Below are 19,127 nucleotides of genomic sequence, written 5' to 3'. Positions count from 1 at the left end.
ACCACAAAGAAGGCTGAGTGCTGACAAATTGATGCTTTTGAACTGTGGTGTTGGAGAAGACTCTTGAGAGTCCCTTGGACTGCAAGGAGGTCCAACCAGTCCATCCTAAAGGAAATCAGTCCTGAATATTCATTGAAAGGACTGATTCTGAAGCTGAAGCTCCAATACTTTGGCCACCTTATGCGAAGAGCTAACTCACTGAAAAGACCCTGATGCTGGGAAAGATTGAAGGCAGGAGGAGAAGGGGACGACAGAGGATGAGATGGTTGGATGGCATCACTGACTCAGTGGACATGAGTTTGACAAAGCTCCAGGAGTTGGTGAAGGACAGGGAAGCCTGGTGTGTCCATGGGCTCACAAAGAGTCGGACATGACTGAGTAACTGAACAACAACAGTAAGTGCTTCATATAGGTGGAATCACACAGTGTTTGTCTCTTTGTGGCTGGCTTATTTCAGTTAACAGTATCTTCAAGGTTCACCCAGGTTATAAGCTTGTGTCAGAATTCCTTTCCTTTTTAAAGCTGAATGATACTGTGTTGTGTGTACATACCACATTTTGCTTAGCCGTTCATCCATTGATGGTCATGTGGGTTGCTTCCGTGTTTTAACTGTGAATAATGCTGCTGTGAACATGGGTGTACAGATACCTCTTTGTACTTGCTAAGTCGCTTGAGTTGTGTCCAACTCTGCAACCCCATGGACTGTAGTCCTCCAGGCTCCTCTGTCTGTCGGATTCCAGGCAAAGATACTAGAGTGGGTTGCCATTTCCTTCTCCAGGAAATCTTCCCGACGCAGGGATCGAACTCGCATCTCTTATGTCTCCTGCATTGTCAGGCATGTTCTTTACCACTAGTGCCACCTGGGAAACCCAGACCCTGCTTTCAATATACCCAGAAATGGAATCGCTGGATCATATGGCCATACTATTTTTAATTTTTGGAGGAACTGCCATACCGTTTTCCACAGTAGCTGTACCATCTTACATTCTCACCAATGGTGTTAAAGGGCTCCAGTTTCTCCATATCCTTGCCATCGTTTGCTGTTTTCTGGATTTTTGACAGTAGCTGTCCTAATAGGTATGAAGTGGTATCTCGTAGTTTTGATTTGCATTCCCCTAATGTTCAAGGCTATGGTTTTTCCAGTGGTCATGTATGGATGTGAGAGTTGGACTGTGAAGAAAGCTGAGTGCTGAAGAATTGATGCTTTTGAACTGTGGTGTTGGAGAAGACTCTTGAGAGTCCCTTGGACTGCAAGGAGATCCAACCAGTCTATTCTGAAGGAGATCAGCCCTGGGATTTCTTTGGAAGGAATGATGCTGAAGCTGAAACTCCAGTACTTTGGCCACCTCATGCGAAGAGTTGACTCACTGGAAAAGACTCTGATGCTGGGGGGGATTGGGGGCAGGAGGAGAAGGGGACGACAGAGGATGAGATGGCTGGACGGCATCACTGACTCGATGGACGTGAGTCTGAGTGAACTCCGGGAGGTGGTGATGGACAGGGAGGCCTGGTGTGCTGCGATTCATGGGGTCGCAAAGAGTCGGACACGACTGAGCGACTGAACTGAACTGAATGTTCAGTAGTATTGAACTTCTTTTCATGTGCTTATTAGCCTTTTGTCTGTCTTCTTTGGATAGGTGTCTAATCAAGTTCTTTGCCCACTTTTTAATCATGTTGTTTTCCTGTTAGGAATTCTTTATAGTACCTCATTTTTATCATTGAATCATATTCTATTCTATGGATTTACCACGTTTTATTTATCTATTTATCAGTGGATGGAGATTCAGGTGGTTTCCACTCTTAGCTATTATGAAGGTTAATTTGGTTTTAGTTTGCTGTGTGTTTTGAAAATAGCACTACGTTTCTCAGAAGAGATCATTCAGGCCTTTAGATTGTGCAACTTTTCGTGAAATTATTGGTTTATTTTATACATATTTCATTTTATGAACTCTGAGGGTCCTCTGCATTACTTCCTGAATATGTTCTGAATGTTCCTAAGGCCTGTCTGATAATGGTTACTTAAAATGTGCAGATAGAGGCAAAGTTTAACTTTAAAACAAATGGCCACTTTAAAGACCTTTTTCCTACCCTCCCACAAATATTCTAGAATTGTAGTTATAAATTTAAAATTAGTATGAACTGTAGATAATAGTCTACTACTCTTGGGTTTTTAACCAATTTCAAGGAAAGATTTTCTTTTTCAACTGGTAGAGTCAATACTCAGTGGAATAAGTATTGTGAATAACCCCAAATTATAATTAAAACTGTAGTTATTTCTTATGCAAAGACAAGTGAACAGTATCTGAGACCCAGCTAGATAGTTAGCTTGATTATTTGGCAGCTGCTGATTGGGGATGATTCCCCCTTACCAACTAACTGTATTTTAAATTTCTCTAAATTACCTTAAGTCCTTTGGAGGCAAATAAACTTGTCTTTCACATATACTCCTATTTGCTGTTTATATTTTTATTGAGTTAGGTAAGCACCAAAATTACTCTTATTATTTATACTGTATGAATAGATATATGGTGAAGATTTCACTGTAGATCACATAGAAACCATGTGTAGGTAAGTTCCTGGAAAATTCACCAAACTAAGAATCAAGAAGTCTCCTCTAGACCATTCTCCTCCACCCAGGTGACCTTTGGTGGGACACTGAACCTCTTTTCCCCCCATGTATAGAAAGAGGATAAAGATGCTTTATTTATTTATTTGAGCCTCATGAAAAGAGAGATTAATGAGACAAAAAGCTTTTGCTGAAGAGAATCTTATGGTTGAGTAAGAAAGAGTTACCTAAGAATAATATTTAAAAAAGAAAGAAAATAAACCTGAAAAAAGAGGAGAATGATGCTCTATTTATTTATTTGAACCTTGTGAGGATAGAGAATAAGACAAAAAGCTTTTGCTCAAGAGCATCTTACAGTTTAGTAAGAAAGAGCCACATAACTAAAAATAATATAAAAAAAGAAAATAAACCCAAATGAGGTAGTATACTTGCATTTACATTATGAAATACATAGAAGATGAATGATTATAAAAATACCTGTAAAAGATAAAGTGCCTCTTAAGTATTGGATGGGTGTTAGCTGTTATTGTAACAAGGGACTTGGGGATGAGTGTAAGCAGTGCCCTCAAGTCTTTGATCATAGAATTTGAAAGGTTGTAGACTAACAGATTTTAACCTGTGTTAGAATTCAGGGACTCTGTACATTTATATGGAAAAATAATTACCTCTTATTTTCACTAACGTTTTAACTGAAATTTTGACATTTTCTTCAGTTAATAATGTAGACAATAAACTGCAGTAATATTAGAAGAACATACACTTCTGTCACCAATAGAAATCATATCTGTAGTCATATATAAAAATATTCATAACTTCAGAATTACAGTAGTTATTAAATATGCTGCTGTATTTTGTTTAATGTATTAATGTAGAAACCCATATATTCACATTTCAAAATACTTTGATATTAATACTATATTTCAGCATGACAGATTTAATATAATCATGTATCTTATGCATTAAGCAATATTCTAAGGTGCTTGTTCACTTCAGTTCAGTTGCTCAGTCATATCCAACTCTTCGCGACCCCATGAATCGCAGCACGCCAGGCCTCCCTGTCCATCACAAACTCCCGGAGTTCACTCAGACTCACGTCCATCAAGTCGGTGATGCCATCCAGCCATCTCATCCTCTGTCGTCCCCTTCTCCTCCTGCCCTCAACCCCTCCCAGCATCAGAGTCTTTTTCAATGAGTCAACTCTTTGCATGAGGTGGCCAAAGTACTGGAGTTTCAGCTTTAGCATCATTCCTTCCAAAGAAATCCCAGGGCTGATCTCCTTCAGAATGGACTGGTTGGATCTCCTTGCAGTCCAAGGGACTCTCAAGAGTCTTCTCCAACACCACAGTTCAAAAGCATCAATTCTTCGGCGCTCAGCCTTCTTCACAGTCCAACTCTCACATCCATACATGACCACAGGAAAAACCATAGCCTTAACTAGATGGACCTTTGTTGGCAAAGTAATGTCTCTGCTTTTGAATATGCTATCTAAGTTGGTCATAACTTTCCTTCCAAGGAGTAAGTGTCTTTTAATTTCATGGCTGCAGTCACCATCTGCAGTGATTTTGGAGCCCAGAAAAATAAAGTCTGACACTGTTTCCACTGTTTCCCCATCTATTTGCCATGAAGTGATGGGACCGGATGCCATGATCTTCGTTTTCTGAATGTTGAGCTTTAAGCCAACTTTTTCACTCTCCTCTTTCACTTTCATCAAGAGGCTTTTGAGTTCCTCTTCACTTTCTGCCATAAGGGTGGTGTCATCTGCATATCTGAGGTTATTGATATTCCTTCCGGCAATCTTGATTCCAGTTTGTGTTTCTTCCAGTCCAGCGTTTCTCATGATGTACTCTGCATATAAGTTAAATAAGCAGGGTGATAATATACAGCCTTGACGTACTCCGTTTCCTATTTGGAACCAGTCTGTTGTTCCATGTCCAGTTCTAACTGTTGGTTCCTGACCTGCATACAGATTTCTCAAGAGGCAGGTCAGGTGGTCTGGTATTCCCATCTCTTGAAGAATTTTCCACAGTTTATTGTGATCCACACAGTTAAAGGCTTTGGCATAGTCAATAAAGCAGAAATAGATGTTTTTCTGGAACTCGCTTGCTTTTTCCATGATCCAGCGGATGTTGGCAATTTGATCTCTGGTTCCTTTGCCTTTTCTAAAACCAGCTTGAACATCAGAAAGTTCGTGGTTCACGTATTGGTGAAGCCTGGCTTGGAGAATTTTGAGCATTACTTTACTAGCATGTGAGATGAGTGCAATTGTGTGGTAGTTTGAGCATTCTTTGGCATTGCCTTTCTTTGGGATTGGAATGAAAACTGACCTTTTCCAGTCCTGTGGCCACTGCTGAGTTTTCCAAATTTGCTGGTATATTGAGTGCAGCACTTTCACAGTGTCATCTTTCAGGATTTGGAATAGCTCCACTGGAATTCCATCACCTCCACTAGCTTTGTTCGTAGTGATGCTTTCTAAGGCCCACTTGACTTCACGTGCTTGTAGACTTTCTGTTTTAATGCTATACAATTCCAAAATAAAGTCAACTGTAATTTAGAAATGAGATAAATATTTTCAAATTTGCAATGCCAGATACTGATAATGATAGTAAATTTGCTAGCATTTATTGAGCCAAGCTCCTAGGGTAACAGCTTTACATGTACTGACTCATTTAATCCACACAGTCCTCTGAGGTGTGTCCTGTTATTCCCACTTCACACACAAGCATGCCGAGGCAGTGTACATTTGGGTAAGTAACTTACCTAAGGTCTCGACCTTAAGTTACTGGTGATTTTGAAGATACAGAATTCCTTTTCTTTTTTTTTTTTTTATTTAGATTTGCAGGTAGAAATTGAAAGTAACAAAGTTTCCCTCAAGTAACAAAAACTCAAATTTGATAAGGCTGTTCACCGCATTTTGGATTATTGTGTGTCCCCCCCGCCCCAGCAGGCATTAACTGATCATTTTATGTATCCGGCACTATACATGGTGGATTAAGGTCCTATGGATTCTGGTTTCTACACCTGAAACATCTAAACTCTAACCTGGGGCTCTTCTCACTACACTCTTCCTCAGTACTCTTCATCCCCCACCTTGTGTGTGTTACTCAGTCGTGTCCAACTCTGCGATCCCATGGACTGTAGCCTGCCAGGCTCCTCTGTCCATGGAATTCTCCAGGCCAGAATACTGGAGTATGTAGCCATTCCCTTCTCCAGGGGATCTTCCAGACCCAGGGGTCAAACCCAGGTCTCCCACATTACAGCAGATTCTTTACCATTTGAGCCACACAGATAACTCCTAACTAAATTTTTATCTCCAGACCAGTTCTGTCTCTTGAGCACCAGGCTTGAATCTCCAACTGCTTTCCACATCTGCCCTTGTCTAATGAACATCTCAAACACAGCTTGTCCAAAGCTTCATCTTTATCCTGATCTTAGACTCCTACAGTCACTCAATAAAGAGAGTCCTTGACATTCTTTATGTCTCTAAAATCCATTCCCTTTTCTTTACCTGCATTGCTGCTGTTCTTAGTTCCAAGTTATCATCATCCTTCATTTAGGTTAGTTTTCTGATTTTCCTCCATTGTTACTGCCTTCTAAGACATTCTTTATATTGCTTTTTTATTTACATTATATAGTTTGAAAAATGAGAATTTGATACCTCATGAAATTTTCCTGTTTATAGTCCTTCAATCAAAGTCTCCTGCCTTTGGAATAAAGTCCAAATTTCTTAACATCACTTAGAAGCCCTTCCAGGTCTGATCTAGACTGCCTTCTAGCCTTACTCTCTGTCTTCCCTTACTTTCTTGTTGTGTTTTATACATTAGCCTCACTCAGCGTTGTTCAGTTCCTCAGACCACCGTAATAAAAGAAGTTAGAATAGATGTGATGGCAGTTTCTAAACACTTATCTCTGTTTTTATACTTATCTTGGAATGATAAAGTTTTGTACCAGCACAAGTCTTTCGACCACAATTTTAGTAGATTTAAACTATAGTATACCACATGGGTGAATTTTACAAATGAAACATTGAATGAAAAAGGCAAGTTATACAACAGTATAACATTTTCTAAGGCTCACAAGCAAGCAGAGTTAATTTTGATTAGAAATATGTGACTGACCACAGCATAGAACCATGCAAACTTCAGGAAAGTACTTCTTTGGGAAGAAGGGTGGGGGTAGGAAAGAGTTGCACTGGTGCCATAATACTGATAGAGTGCTAATTTTTAATTTGGATGGTAGGTCAGTGTATCAATTTTACTGTAATGCCTCCTAACACGTATATTGTATATTTTCTTAGATATGTAAAAAATTAAATTCTAAAATTAATTTTAAAATTAATTATGGAGAAAAATTAGTGAAGTCCTTTTTTTCTTAGTATATTAATCTGGGAAAAGATAAAGACAGAGCAAGAGTCTTCAGTGTCACATGAATACACAGAATACCATATCTATTATTTCAGTGCCTGGGAAAGTTTTGGTACGAACCAAGCCTTTCCTTTGAATAGAAGCAACAAAATCATAAACCAGTAGTTTTTTTAAACTGAGGCTACGAAGTGGTAGAAGCCATTTCAGAAAACATAGCACAATGACGACAGTATTTTATATGGTACAGTTAGGTTGGGCCACCTTCTTCTTCCTGTTTCAAAAAGAAACCAACAAGAAAAAAAAAGTATGCAGTGAATTGATAGAATACCAACAATTGAATGTTGTTCACATTCTCTTGGTTGGAAAACGCTGTAAAAGCTCTCATTGACTGGTTCTCTTTGAAAATCAGTCAGATAGGAAAGATTGCTTTTGCAGCTCAAATTTGTGCCAAGAAGATAACGTTAGAGGTTTTTAACCCACGGTTGCATGTTAGAATCACCTGGGAACTTAAAAAAAATTTTTTTATTGATGTGAAATTAAATTTTTTTATTGATGTGAAATTAAATTTTTTTATTGATGTGAAATTCGTGTAACATAAAATCAACCATTTTAAGTGAACAATTCAGTGGTATTTTACACATTCACAATGTTGTGCAACCACCATCTCTGTCTAGTCAAACAGGAACGTTTCCATCACATCACAGTAAAACTACTTATCCATTAAGCAGTTTCTCCCCATTCTTCCTCTCTCTGCAACCCCGGGCAACCACTAATCTGAATCTGTCTCTATGGATTGATACATTCTGGATATTTCCTATGCATGGAATCGTGTGACATCAGACCTTTCGTGTTTGGCTTCCTTCACTTAGCGTCGTGTGTGTGAGGTTTGTCCATGTTGTAACGTGTATCAGTAAGTACTTCATTCTCACCGAAGGCTGAGTAATGGTCCGTTGTATGTACGTATCAGTTTATTTATTCATCCACCAGTGGACATTCAGGCTAACTTTTGGCATGTTCATGTACTTGTTGGAGTAGCTGCTTTCAGCACTTTCAGCTCTTTTAGGTGCTGTGTAATATATCCAGTGAATATGCCACTGTTCATTCTCTCTCTGATGAATGTGTAAGGTGTTTTCAACATTGGACTTTGACAGCCACCGTCGCTGTAAGTGTCTTCTGGTGCATCTGCAGTTGGTGTCAGTTTCTAGGGTGTGCACTTAGCAATGGAGTTGCCAGATAGTAGAGAATGTGCGTTTTCAAGTTAAATAACATAATACTGTTCTCCAAACTCCTGTATTTTCTCACTATTGCTTTATTAGCCTTCTCAAAGATTCTCTGACTCCTACTCTAAAACACAGTGCTGTTGTTTCACAGAGTCTTGGGGATTTTGAAGAGACGTCTTAATGCAAGTTTCATTTACTCTAATAAACTTTTACAATTCAATCTCTAATATTTTTTCCTGGGATATTTCCTGCATTTAAATGGGAGGCAACAAGTTGCAAAGGAAGACTCTTAGTGTGAGCTGCTGCCTGCCAGTTGTTGTTTCTGGCAAATTATTGAATCTTTGTAAGCCTAGTGTTTAAAGTGGGAAGAATATTTTTCTTTCGTGTAGTTGTTGTTAGTATAATGAATCCACAATTTAAAAAAATACTTTTCACAGTGCCTGACTCATAGCAGACAGTATCAAGGCATATATTCAAGTTTAAATAAATATTGATTGAAGACATATTTTATGTCTGGCCTGAGGACAGAGAGATAAACAAGATCTCTTTTGTGTTATTTATAATATTGAAAAATTTGAGACAATTTAAATGTCCACTGTTAGAATTGGTAATTATGGTACATTCATAAAATGCAACGCATTTAGACTTTAACTCAAACAGTAAGGAATCTACCTGTGAGGCAGGAGACCAGGGTTCGATACGTGGGTTGGGAAGTTCCTCTGGAGAAGGGAATGGTGATCCACTCCAGTATTCTTGCCTGGAGAATTCCACGGACAGAGAAGCCTGGCGGGCTACAGTCCCTGGGGTCGCAAAGAGTTGGACATGACTGAGCGACTAACACACACATAAAGTGCAATGCCACCTTTAAACATCATGTTCTCAAATATGAGGAAATGTTTGTGACCATGTAAGAAAAAAATTACAAGAAGATTAGCCCTTTTTCGTATAATTTATACACTGCATGTACATTGAAAGAAATATAGAAAGATTCAAGTGGATACATTTCAGTGTTCATCATGGTTACTAATTGGTATGAAATTGTATTTTAATACTTTCCTTCTTTATGTATTTTCTGTACTTTGGAGATTTTCTACAGCTGTATTATCTAAATGAATAGCATAAAATTGTTAAAGGAATGTTGACATAAACCTCACTAACTAAAAAATGATTTAATGTTTATGAAGAATTAGTTTATTGGGGGATTTAATTTTTTGCTAGTTTATATTTTGTTGTTGTTCTGTCAGTCGTGTCTGACTCTTTGCTGTCCCATGGACTGTAACACTCCCGACTCCTCTGTTGTCCACTACCTCTTGAAGTTTTCTTAACTTCATGGCCGTTGAGTTGGTGATGCTCTCCAACTCTCATCCTCTGCCACACCCTTCTCCTTTCCCAGTGTCTCAGACTTCAATCTTTCCCAGCATCAGCGTCTTTTCATTGAGTCAGCTCTTCACATCAGTGGCTGAAGTATTGGAGCTTCAGCGTCAGTCCTTCAATGAATATTCAGGGTTTATTTCCTTTAGTTTATATAGACATATTTATTTACCAGGATTAGGTAGAGAGCTAGGTAGCATTGAGGTTTTTTCATGTTGTTTATTTGCCTTATGGAATTTTGAATTAAAAGTATGATTTATCTTTGAAACTTTTCTTGCCTTTTTTAAAAGGCCAAATAGTTTAGCTCTTCTGTTTTATTCTAGCTTTGTCACAGATTTAAGAAGTTCTCATTTGGGAAAATACATATAAGCATCTTTTTTAAAAAATAGTATCTGTCCTTTCTATTTATTTATTCAGATTTTTATTAATTTTTTGTTTACTTTTTAAATGTTCTATTAATAGAATTAAATGGGCATTTGACCAAAGAATGAGATTCTTTTGTTGGTGTGTGCTTGATAAAAGAGAGCTTGGTTGCTAGAGTTAATGGATTCTGATGTTTATCTGACCAGGAATTACTCTTAATTATAAGGAGAAACTGGAAGCACGATGGGAGATGACAGTGAGTGGATGAAACTGCCGGTTGATCAGAAATGTGAACACAAGGTAAGACTCTTCTGGAACTCAAATTTTACTGTCATTGGCTTGTTTTGTCAGCAGTTATACTGCATAGTATAGTATAAAGCTGCCGAATGATTACACAATACAACCAGAAAAACAGCCTGCTTTGGAGATTGGACACTTTCAGCAGGAAACTGTCTCATGTTTGAATCGTTACCTCTTTAATGTCCTGTTACAAAGAAATAATGACTAATACTTGGATACAAAGTGTGATACATTTATAGTGGCCAGTTTATGAATTCTAGAAGGCTTTGGTAGAATATCATTAATATTAAACACAAGAAAAAGTTTATTAGCTAATCTTTAAAAAGAAAGAAAATCAACTCTCTGGATTTCTTAAGCTTCGTTTTTGTTTCTGATCTGGGATCCTTTGTTCAAATTACCTGGTATAAGATAGTCACCACCCCCCTCCCCCCAATAGTAGATGATAATATCAGTAAATTTTGTTTTGTTTTAATTGTTTCAAAATACTTTTCTTTTAGCTGTGGAAAGCAAGGTTAAGTGGTTATGAAGAAGCCCTGAAGATCTTCCAGAAAATAAAAGATGAAAAGAGCCCAGAATGGTCCAAATTTTTAGGATTGATCAAAAAGTTTGTGACGGATTCCAATGCAGTGGTTCAGTTGAAAGGATTAGAAGCTGCACTTGTTTATGTTGAAAATGCCCATGTAGCAGGAAAGTAAGTACTTTCTTTCCAACTATTCTGGTAAAAACCCCTGTCTGGTGCTACATGGATTAATTATGTATTTTTATGGATCACTGTGCTTAGCACTTTTGGAGGATATTCATTTCTTAACTTTCATAGCTCCTTGACCCTTGTTTCTCATTCAGTCTTTATCTGCTTTCAGAAGTATAAATGGTACATGAGATTTTTAGAGAGGAGCAAATTAGAAATCAGACACTGAGTTTTTTCCTTAGAGTTTGATGAGCAAGTGATTCTCTCCTGCTGAGATTTTTGTATGAGAATTACTCTAAGAGGAAAAATTTTTAGAAGAAACTGAGGTGGTTAGTAAACACATCAGGATTTCACTGAAAACATTTGAGCATTACTAAAATCTTTTTCTTAACAATGGTTCCAGGCTGCGTCATCTTAGAGTCACATCTTTCTCCCTATGGTCATTAGGCATTTTTCTCTCTTAGGAGAGGTAAGTTACAACCTCTGTAACTCCCAGTTTATTGGTTGATAGATGTATCTAGTCACTCCAGTCTCCCATACCTCATAAACATGACTTTTCTAACACTAGTCTTTATGTCATTGAAAGGAGTCCTCCATACTGAAAAAAAACGGGGACCCTTGACCCAATTGCACAAGAAATATGTATATCCATCCCTCAGTGTCTCCAGGGGAATTGTTTCTAGGACAAAACTCCGTACCCCCCCATGCCTTAGGATATAGCAAAATTACAGATGTTCAAGTCCCTTACATGAAATGGCCTAATATTTGCATATGACATATAGCCTACATCCATCTTCCATCTCTAGGTTACTCTTAATACCTGACACGGTGTAAATACTATGTAAACAGTTGTGACTACAATGTAAATGATGTGTAAGTAGTTGCTGGCTGCATGGCTCTTGCTTTTTGGAACTTTCCAGAATTTTTTTATCCAAATATTTTTGATCTGAATTCAGTTGAATCCACAGGTGAAGAATCCATGGATAAAGAAGACACCAGTATATAAAGAAGACACCAATATGTACTTGACTCACCTCAAAATTTATACCTAGAAAGACAGTCATTAATTTGACAGTTTTGTTAACCAGCATCACCAACTTTCCCTTGCCATCAGTGAGACAGTTGCTCTTTTAATTTCATTTTTCTTCTGATACTAGAAACTTTTTGATAAATGCTGTGTGTGATCCAAACCCACTCAGTTTCTCTAATTTCCAGCAGTACAGGTTTCATTTAATTTAGAAGAGACTCAAAGCAATAAAGATACTGTAAAGTCTTGCCAAGGAGTCAGGAGCAGCCTTTTGTTATTAAAGGTGCATATCCATTCCTTCTGTGAAGAAATTCTCTGTCCTAAAAAGTGTTTAAAATGACTTTTAAAATTTTTCCAAAAAAAGCAAGAACTCTGTTATGTTATTTTTATAAAATGTATGTGTATCTATCTGTTTATCTGTGCATATAGAAAAGTCTAGAAGGATGGATACCATAAAGTTGAAAGTAGTTTTCTCTGGGTAGTGAGATTTCAAGGTATTTTTGCCTTCTTATTTAAATTTCTTCTCTGTATAAATAGAAACTGATCTGCTGTGACATGTCTTAAATGAAAATAGTTTGCATAAGTTTTTTTTTTAATGTTCTTGAATATAAATGTTTAGAGTCTCATTTACGATATTTCTAAGTGTTTTTTTTTAAAAAGTATTTGTTTCCCCCACTTTGCATGAGCCTTTCCAGCTCTTTCCACTCACGTGTGCTTTTATGAGTATGGTTGCTATTGTTTGTAATCTATACAGAACCACGGGAGAGGTTGTGTCAGGTGTTGTAAGTAAAGTATTCAACCAACCCAAAGCCAAAGCCAAGGAGCTAGGCATGGAGATTTGTCTAATGTACATAGAGATTGAGAAAGGAGAAGCTGTACAAGAGGAGCTGCTGAAAGGCCTGGACAATAAGAACCCCAAGATCGTTGTGGCCTGTATAGAGACACTGAGGAAAGCCTTAAGGTAAGACCTGTTCTTTTTGCTTTGGTTCTGTTGACTAGAATCTCTCAATTGAGTTTGGCTACCTGGTTTAAACAGAAATGAAAACTGTTGGGGTTGACTTGGCAGGCCATACTAACCAGAAAAGTGACCTGGAAAAACCAGAGCCATTCTTTAGGCTTGATACTTTGTATTCAGTAATTTTAGCCTTGAAGTGTGTTGCATAGTTAATTTATCTACATCTCTTTCTAAGGAAGATGAATGGGGTATATTTCTGACCTGTTTTAAGATGATGAATTGACTTTTTCCTGGAAAAGCACTCCTCAGGGTATTTAACAGCTCTTTTTCTCTTATCCTCAAGCATAAATGTATGTACTTTGAAATGCTGGCTAAAGACATAGTTGTTGGCTAAAGCAAACCTTCGTTTATGTGCTTTTTAAAATAGAAGGAAATGCTGTATGCTTTTAAACAGAGGCATAGCAACAGAAATAGAAAATAACTTTTATGTAATAAGTTATTTTCAACCCTAGGATTTCATGTTGTTTGACAGTGAAGTTTTTCATGAATGGGATCTCTTTCAGGAACAAGCGGCTGTAATTTTCTATGGAAGTCTGAATTAGACAAACCACTAGTTTGTTCTTATCTCGCAGTCCTTCTCATCTGATATCCTGTCCCCAATACATCTACATGTGATACTTCAGAAAGCAGCTCTAGTGAAATCCTAAATGTGTGACCTATGGGTGTGAAGATCTTCCCAATTCAGTTCTCTTTTGATTTTGTATATGACCTATTTCTTGCAGAATATGCTTCCTTTGGTGTTTATCTTACATGAAAGTGTCAAAATTCTTGAATTTGTTAAGCTGTCTTCAGTTTATAAGTCTGTAAACTTTGTCTTTCACTTCATTCATAACGTTCTTTCATAAAATTTGGCTTTTACTTAGATTCTTTTGTGATAAAATTTTCCTCATTCCTAACCTATTATAGTGTAATAGAGATACTATCATTTTAGAAATTTAGTGACTTGATGCATTGTCAAGATTGAGTGAGTGAATTGGACACAACTCTTTGCGACCTCATGGACTGTAGCCCACCAGGCTCCTCCATCCATGGGATTTTCCAGGCAAGAATACTGGAGTGGGTTGCCATTTCCTTCTCCAAGAGATCTTCCCGACCTAGGGATTGAACCCAGGTCTCCCGCATTGTAGGCGGACACTTTACCGTCTGAGCCACCAGGGAAGTCAGTTCTATCTTTAGTAATTGGTTTCTTAATAAAAGATATAGATATATATCATACTATATTCTACCTTAAAATTAAAACTTTCTAATCTGGAATTCTGTAAACTCTGGCTATTTCATTTTTAAGCTGACTGGGAGAATAAATGTAGGGAAAAAAAACAAGTTAGGTATGCTGTCTTATGTTTTCCTAATAGATGTTGTTGTCTATTCCCATCCCTCTATGGTTCTGTATTTATTCTAAAGCATCTCAGAATCTATAGTAGAACTACTAGATAGCTCTCTGGGACTTTATGGAACCTTCGGGCCAAACTGTTCAGTCCTTGGTTCCAGAGCTTCCTCAAGCTGTCTATGTTAGCTTTCAGTCAGTTCAGTTCAGTTCAGTCGCTCAGTCGTGTCCGACTCTTTGCGAGAGCGCGCCAGGCCTCTCTGTCCATCACCAACTCCTGGAGTTCACCCAGACTCACGTCCATCAAGTCAGTGATGCCATCCAGCCATCTCATCCTCTGTTGTCCCCTCCTCCTCCTGCGCCCAATCCCTCCCAGCATCAGAGTCTTTTCCAATGAGTCAACTCTTCGCATGAGGTGGCCAAAGTACTGGAGTTTCAGCTTTCGCATTATTCCTTCCAAAGAACACTCAGGGCTGATCTCCTTCAGAATGGACTGGTTGGATCTCCTTGCAGTCCAGGGGACTCTCAAGAGTCTTCTCCAGCACCAGAGTTCAAAAGCATCAATTCTTTGGCACTCAGCCTCTTCATAGTCCAACTCTCACATCCATACATGACCACTGGAAAAACCATAGCCTTGACTAGATGGACCTTTGTTGGCAAAGTAATATCTCCGCTTTTGAATATGCTATCTAGGTTGGTCATAACTTTTTTTCCAAGGAGTAAGCGTCTTTTAATTGCATGGCTGCAGTCACCATCTGCAGTGATTTTGGAGCCCCCAAAAATAAAGTCTGACACTGTTTCCACTGTATTTTGAATGAAAGACGCACTGCCAGGATTAGTGATCTGTCAAGCAGAGTGAATCCCCGTAATTACATAGAAAGTTAATAAAAGATTATTAAAAATAAATTTCACTCATTTAACTATTTATAAATTGATTTGTGTGTATTTTAAGCTTTTATATGTACATACATATATATTTAAGATGTTACATGAGTGTTGGTCTATTTTAGATTTAAGTAATTCCTAGACTGATTACCTAGAAAGTTTTTAAATGGTAGTATTATTTTGGACTCTGGACATTAAATAACATTCTTGGAAGAAAGGCATCTAAATACAGATGTTGTTTTAAGTTCCTTTTTTCTTCTTCCCTGAAAAAAACTTGACCTATATATGTCCCTATTGTATATAGATATAAAAACTGAGTTTGAGTGAATTCAAGTTAATATTTTACCCAAGCATAGTGCGTGCTAATGCTAAGTCACTTCAGTCATGTCCGACTCTGTGCGACCCCATAGACGGCAGCCCAACAGGCTCCCCCGTCCCTGGGATTCTCCAGGCAAGAACACTGGAGTGGGTTGCCATTTCCTTCTCCAGTGCATGAAAGTGAAAAGTGAAAGTGAAGTCGCTCAGTCGTGTCCGACTCTTAGCGACCCCATGGACTGCAGCCTACCAGGCTCCTCTGTCCATGGGATTTTCCAGGCAAGAGTACTGGAGTGGGGTGCCATTGCCTTTTCCAACGGTGACAGGTTTCTCCCCCCAATTTTTAATTCCAGTGAATTCGGTTCCAAAATCATCTTACTGAAGCCAATTATCAAAGTGTTGCCAAAACTCTTTGAATCTCGAGAGAAGGCTGTTCGAGATGAAGCCAAATTAATTGCTGTAGAGATTTATAGATGGATTCGAGATGCTCTGAGACCCCCGTTACAAAACATAAACCCTGTCCAGGTAAGGCACTACGTTTTCTGGTTGCCTTTATATAAGGTTGATATGGAGATAGCTCCTTCCTGTCGTTGTTGTTGATAGTCTATCCTTACAAATAATTATTTTTCATTCTTTACTTTGAAATCTGTTTTTTCCAAGCATACCTGTTTCTGCTGTTACTTTTGTCCACTCAAGTTAAATACTGTGTATTCTGTGATACCAGTATGTTAGTGTCAAAACTATAACAGTTTAAAAGATCCTTTTATAATACTGTAGGACTTAATATCCATTTGGACAGAATGGATTCTACTTATTTTTTATATTTCGGTTGGTTTTAGAGATACTATTTGATGCAAATATATGTGAATTCATGAAATAATAAGAGTGTCTTAAAAAGTGGATTTTATTCTTTTCTAACTGTTTAGTCACACATCTTCATTGTAGTAGATATACGTTGGTTTGACTTTTACTACAAAATGTACACAATTTAAGTTTATCTTTTCTGATTTGCCTTATTAGAGCCGCATAAATAAGAAATTGGGTTCAGGTCTGTTAGTAAATATAAATACATTCTCTAATAGCAGAGATCTAGATATGTTTTTTAAATATTTTATGGTATTTGCAGTTGAAAGAACTAGAAGAAGAGTGGGTCAAGCTGCCAACAGGTGCTCCTAGACCAGCTAGGTTTCTGCGTTCCCAGCAAGAACTAGAAGCTAAATTGGAACAGCAACAGTCTGCTGGTGGAGATGCTGAGGGAGGTAAGCCACTTATCAACACTGGTTTCTGTAAAAAATTAGCAAGACAGGCCCTGTAACAGGAACCTGTGTTCACAAGGTAAATTTTATAGGACCGCCATTTGATAAAATACAAGTTGTTTGTAGGATTAATAATTCTGGTCCCTCCTGTGGCAAGATTGCATCAGGAGTGTGAAAGGACAACTGACGACTGTTTGGTAAGTAAAACCATTTCATCCATTTTTAAGGTTTGTTTTGTTTTCCTCCTGGAAGGTGGTGACGATGGTGATGAGGTACCACAGATAGATGCTTATGAGCTTTTGGAAGCAGTAGAAATTCTTTCCAAGCTTCCCAAAGACTTTTATGACAAAATTGTAAGTAATGGTAAACTTCTTTCATTTATTTCATGTTTAATAGTTACTTGAATATTGTTGTAGAGTGCTCTGCTGAGCCCTCATCCTGGCACGCCCTCTTCTACCTTATCTCCCCTATTAGAATGAGTCAGTGGTTTCTTCTTGGTTCCCATACTAGTTTGAATAAGTGCCTACATTAGTCCATTTTTTCACATCTTGCCAGAAACCCAAACATTATTCTTGACTTTTAACTTTTCCTCATTTTCTGTCTGGTCTTACCTTTAAATATATCTCAAATTCATTCTCTTTTCTCTATCCCCAGGGTTTCTTTCTCTACCCAAGGGTTACTGCTTTTTGTTTTTCCCCTTCCCCAAGGTTTCTTGACCTTGACGCTGTTGACATTTTGTGGCCAGATGTTTGTTTGGGGGATTGTCTGTGCACTGTAGGCTGTTGAGCAGCATCTCTGACCTTTATCAGTCAGATATTAATAATACCATTCCTCCAAGTCATGACAATCAAAAATGTCTCCAGACTTTGCCAAGTATACCCCAAGAGTCAAAATTACCCCCAACTGAGAAAGTCTTGTCCCAACCATTACCATCAGCTCTTGCCATATATGCTGCAGTATCTTCCACAAGACTCCCTGTCTGCTCTTGCCTCCTTCCCATTATATTTCACAGTATAATTAGAGGTGTCATTTTCATTCTGATAATGGAAATCTTTCTATATTATTGCCTCATTAAAATCTTTCAATGGCTTCCATGGGTTTTAAGATGATGTTTGAAATCATACTGTAGTCATTGAGGCAATCTATGGTACGTTTGAGGCCTCCATGTACCTTCCAGCCACATGTCTAATTACTGTCACTTCCCATGCTCCAGTCATACTGAATTTCTCCTGGTATCAAACGCACCAGACTTTTTTTCCACCCTAAACTCTGGGCTTTGTCATACGCTGTTCTTTCTGCCTATAACACTGTTTCCCCCCGTTCCCATTTACCCCATAGTATCTCTTCATCATCCAGATCCCACCTTAAGCATCACTTTGGGGAAGAGGTCTTACCTGATAACCTAAACTGAGTTAAATCCTTTGCTATCCCAAAGCAGCTTGTACTTCTCCTTTCCCAGTGGTCATGACCTGATAGTTATTTATTGAAGGTCTACCTCTACTATCAGCTCCTTGGGTATTCTGTTATCTTCTGATGAACAAATATATATTTGATAAATTGAAGTGAATTATAATTACCTCCAAGATGACGCATTTGTCATCTTTGTATCCCTAGTTCTTTCCAACAGTGAATATTCGAATTCAAATTCTAGTGAAGCATTTTCTACTTTATGACCACAAAGCAAACAAAAAAAAAAATAACACTATACCTACAGTTTGGAAAACTAATATCAGAATTAGAATAGTATTGGTTGTTGGTTATATGTTTGTTCTTGTCTGGTGTTTCTAATGTTAGCAGTATAGAAATTCCTCTCTCCTGTAGATGTGCTGCTGTGAGATATGCTAGAAATGCTTCTGTTAGTGTTTTCTGTTTAACACTTGCTCGAAATTTACGTAGAAAATGAGAAGAACAATCTGTGGTGTTTCATCCTGCTTATTTATTGTAGAACATTAGGATTATGAAATGTTACAAAAATACTTTTTACATATGAACAAAATTTTATACACATGAATGTAACATTCTGCTTGGCTACATAGTTTTGTAATGTTGATTTCTAACTAGCTTTAGAAAGTTTCTAAAAAACAAAAAAATAGATATCTTTGAATTAGTAGCACACAAGAAATAGACTTTTGTTTTGCTTTCTGGTTTTCTGTTCTCCAAGTGACTCATATTGTGTCTTGTAGGAGGCAAAAAAATGGCAAGAAAGAAAAGAAGCCCTGGAAGCTGTGGAAGTACTAGTGAAAAATCCCAAACTGGAAGCAGGCGATTATGCAGATTTAGTAAAAGCTTTGAAGAAGGTAAATATGAGGAGTTTCAGCGCTGGCATCCCAACAGCAGGCCAGGCCGCTAGTTTCCTTCATCACTCATCTTTCCTATCACAGTTAGCACCGCCATTCAGGGAACACTGCTGATTGTTTTTAATTATATGCATACATA

At 37.9% G+C, this 19,127-nt stretch overlaps 1 protein-coding gene across 3 annotated transcripts in view; it reads left to right on the top strand.

The window, feature by feature from the left end:
* The window catches only part of CKAP5 (cytoskeleton associated protein 5), a 177,373-nt gene that overhangs the window by 102,985 nt on the left and 55,261 nt on the right, over window positions 1-19,127 (top strand). For 2 of the 3 annotated variants that reach the window (XM_055547027.1, XM_055547024.1), the window contains exons 3-9: window positions 10,088-10,181; window positions 10,679-10,872; window positions 12,651-12,857; window positions 15,789-15,960; window positions 16,562-16,694; window positions 16,944-17,044; window positions 18,875-18,988. In XM_055547027.1, the coding sequence (XP_055403002.1) occupies window positions 10,125-10,181; window positions 10,679-10,872; window positions 12,651-12,857; window positions 15,789-15,960; window positions 16,562-16,694; window positions 16,944-17,044; window positions 18,875-18,988 (978 nt within the window). In that variant the 5' untranslated portion in view covers window positions 10,088-10,124. The remainder of the gene's footprint in view (window positions 1-10,087; window positions 10,182-10,678; window positions 10,873-12,650; window positions 12,858-15,788; window positions 15,961-16,561; window positions 16,695-16,943; window positions 17,045-18,874; window positions 18,989-19,127) is intronic. The other variant, XM_055547026.1, reaches the window with a different exon arrangement.

The sequence above is a fragment of the Bubalus kerabau genome, chromosome 15 (genome assembly GCF_029407905.1).
Source record: "Bubalus kerabau isolate K-KA32 ecotype Philippines breed swamp buffalo chromosome 15, PCC_UOA_SB_1v2, whole genome shotgun sequence".
Lineage (NCBI taxonomy): Eukaryota > Metazoa > Chordata > Mammalia > Artiodactyla > Bovidae > Bubalus > Bubalus kerabau.
Note: the sequence above shows the minus strand (reverse complement) of the source record. Positions and strands in the feature narration are given on the sequence as shown.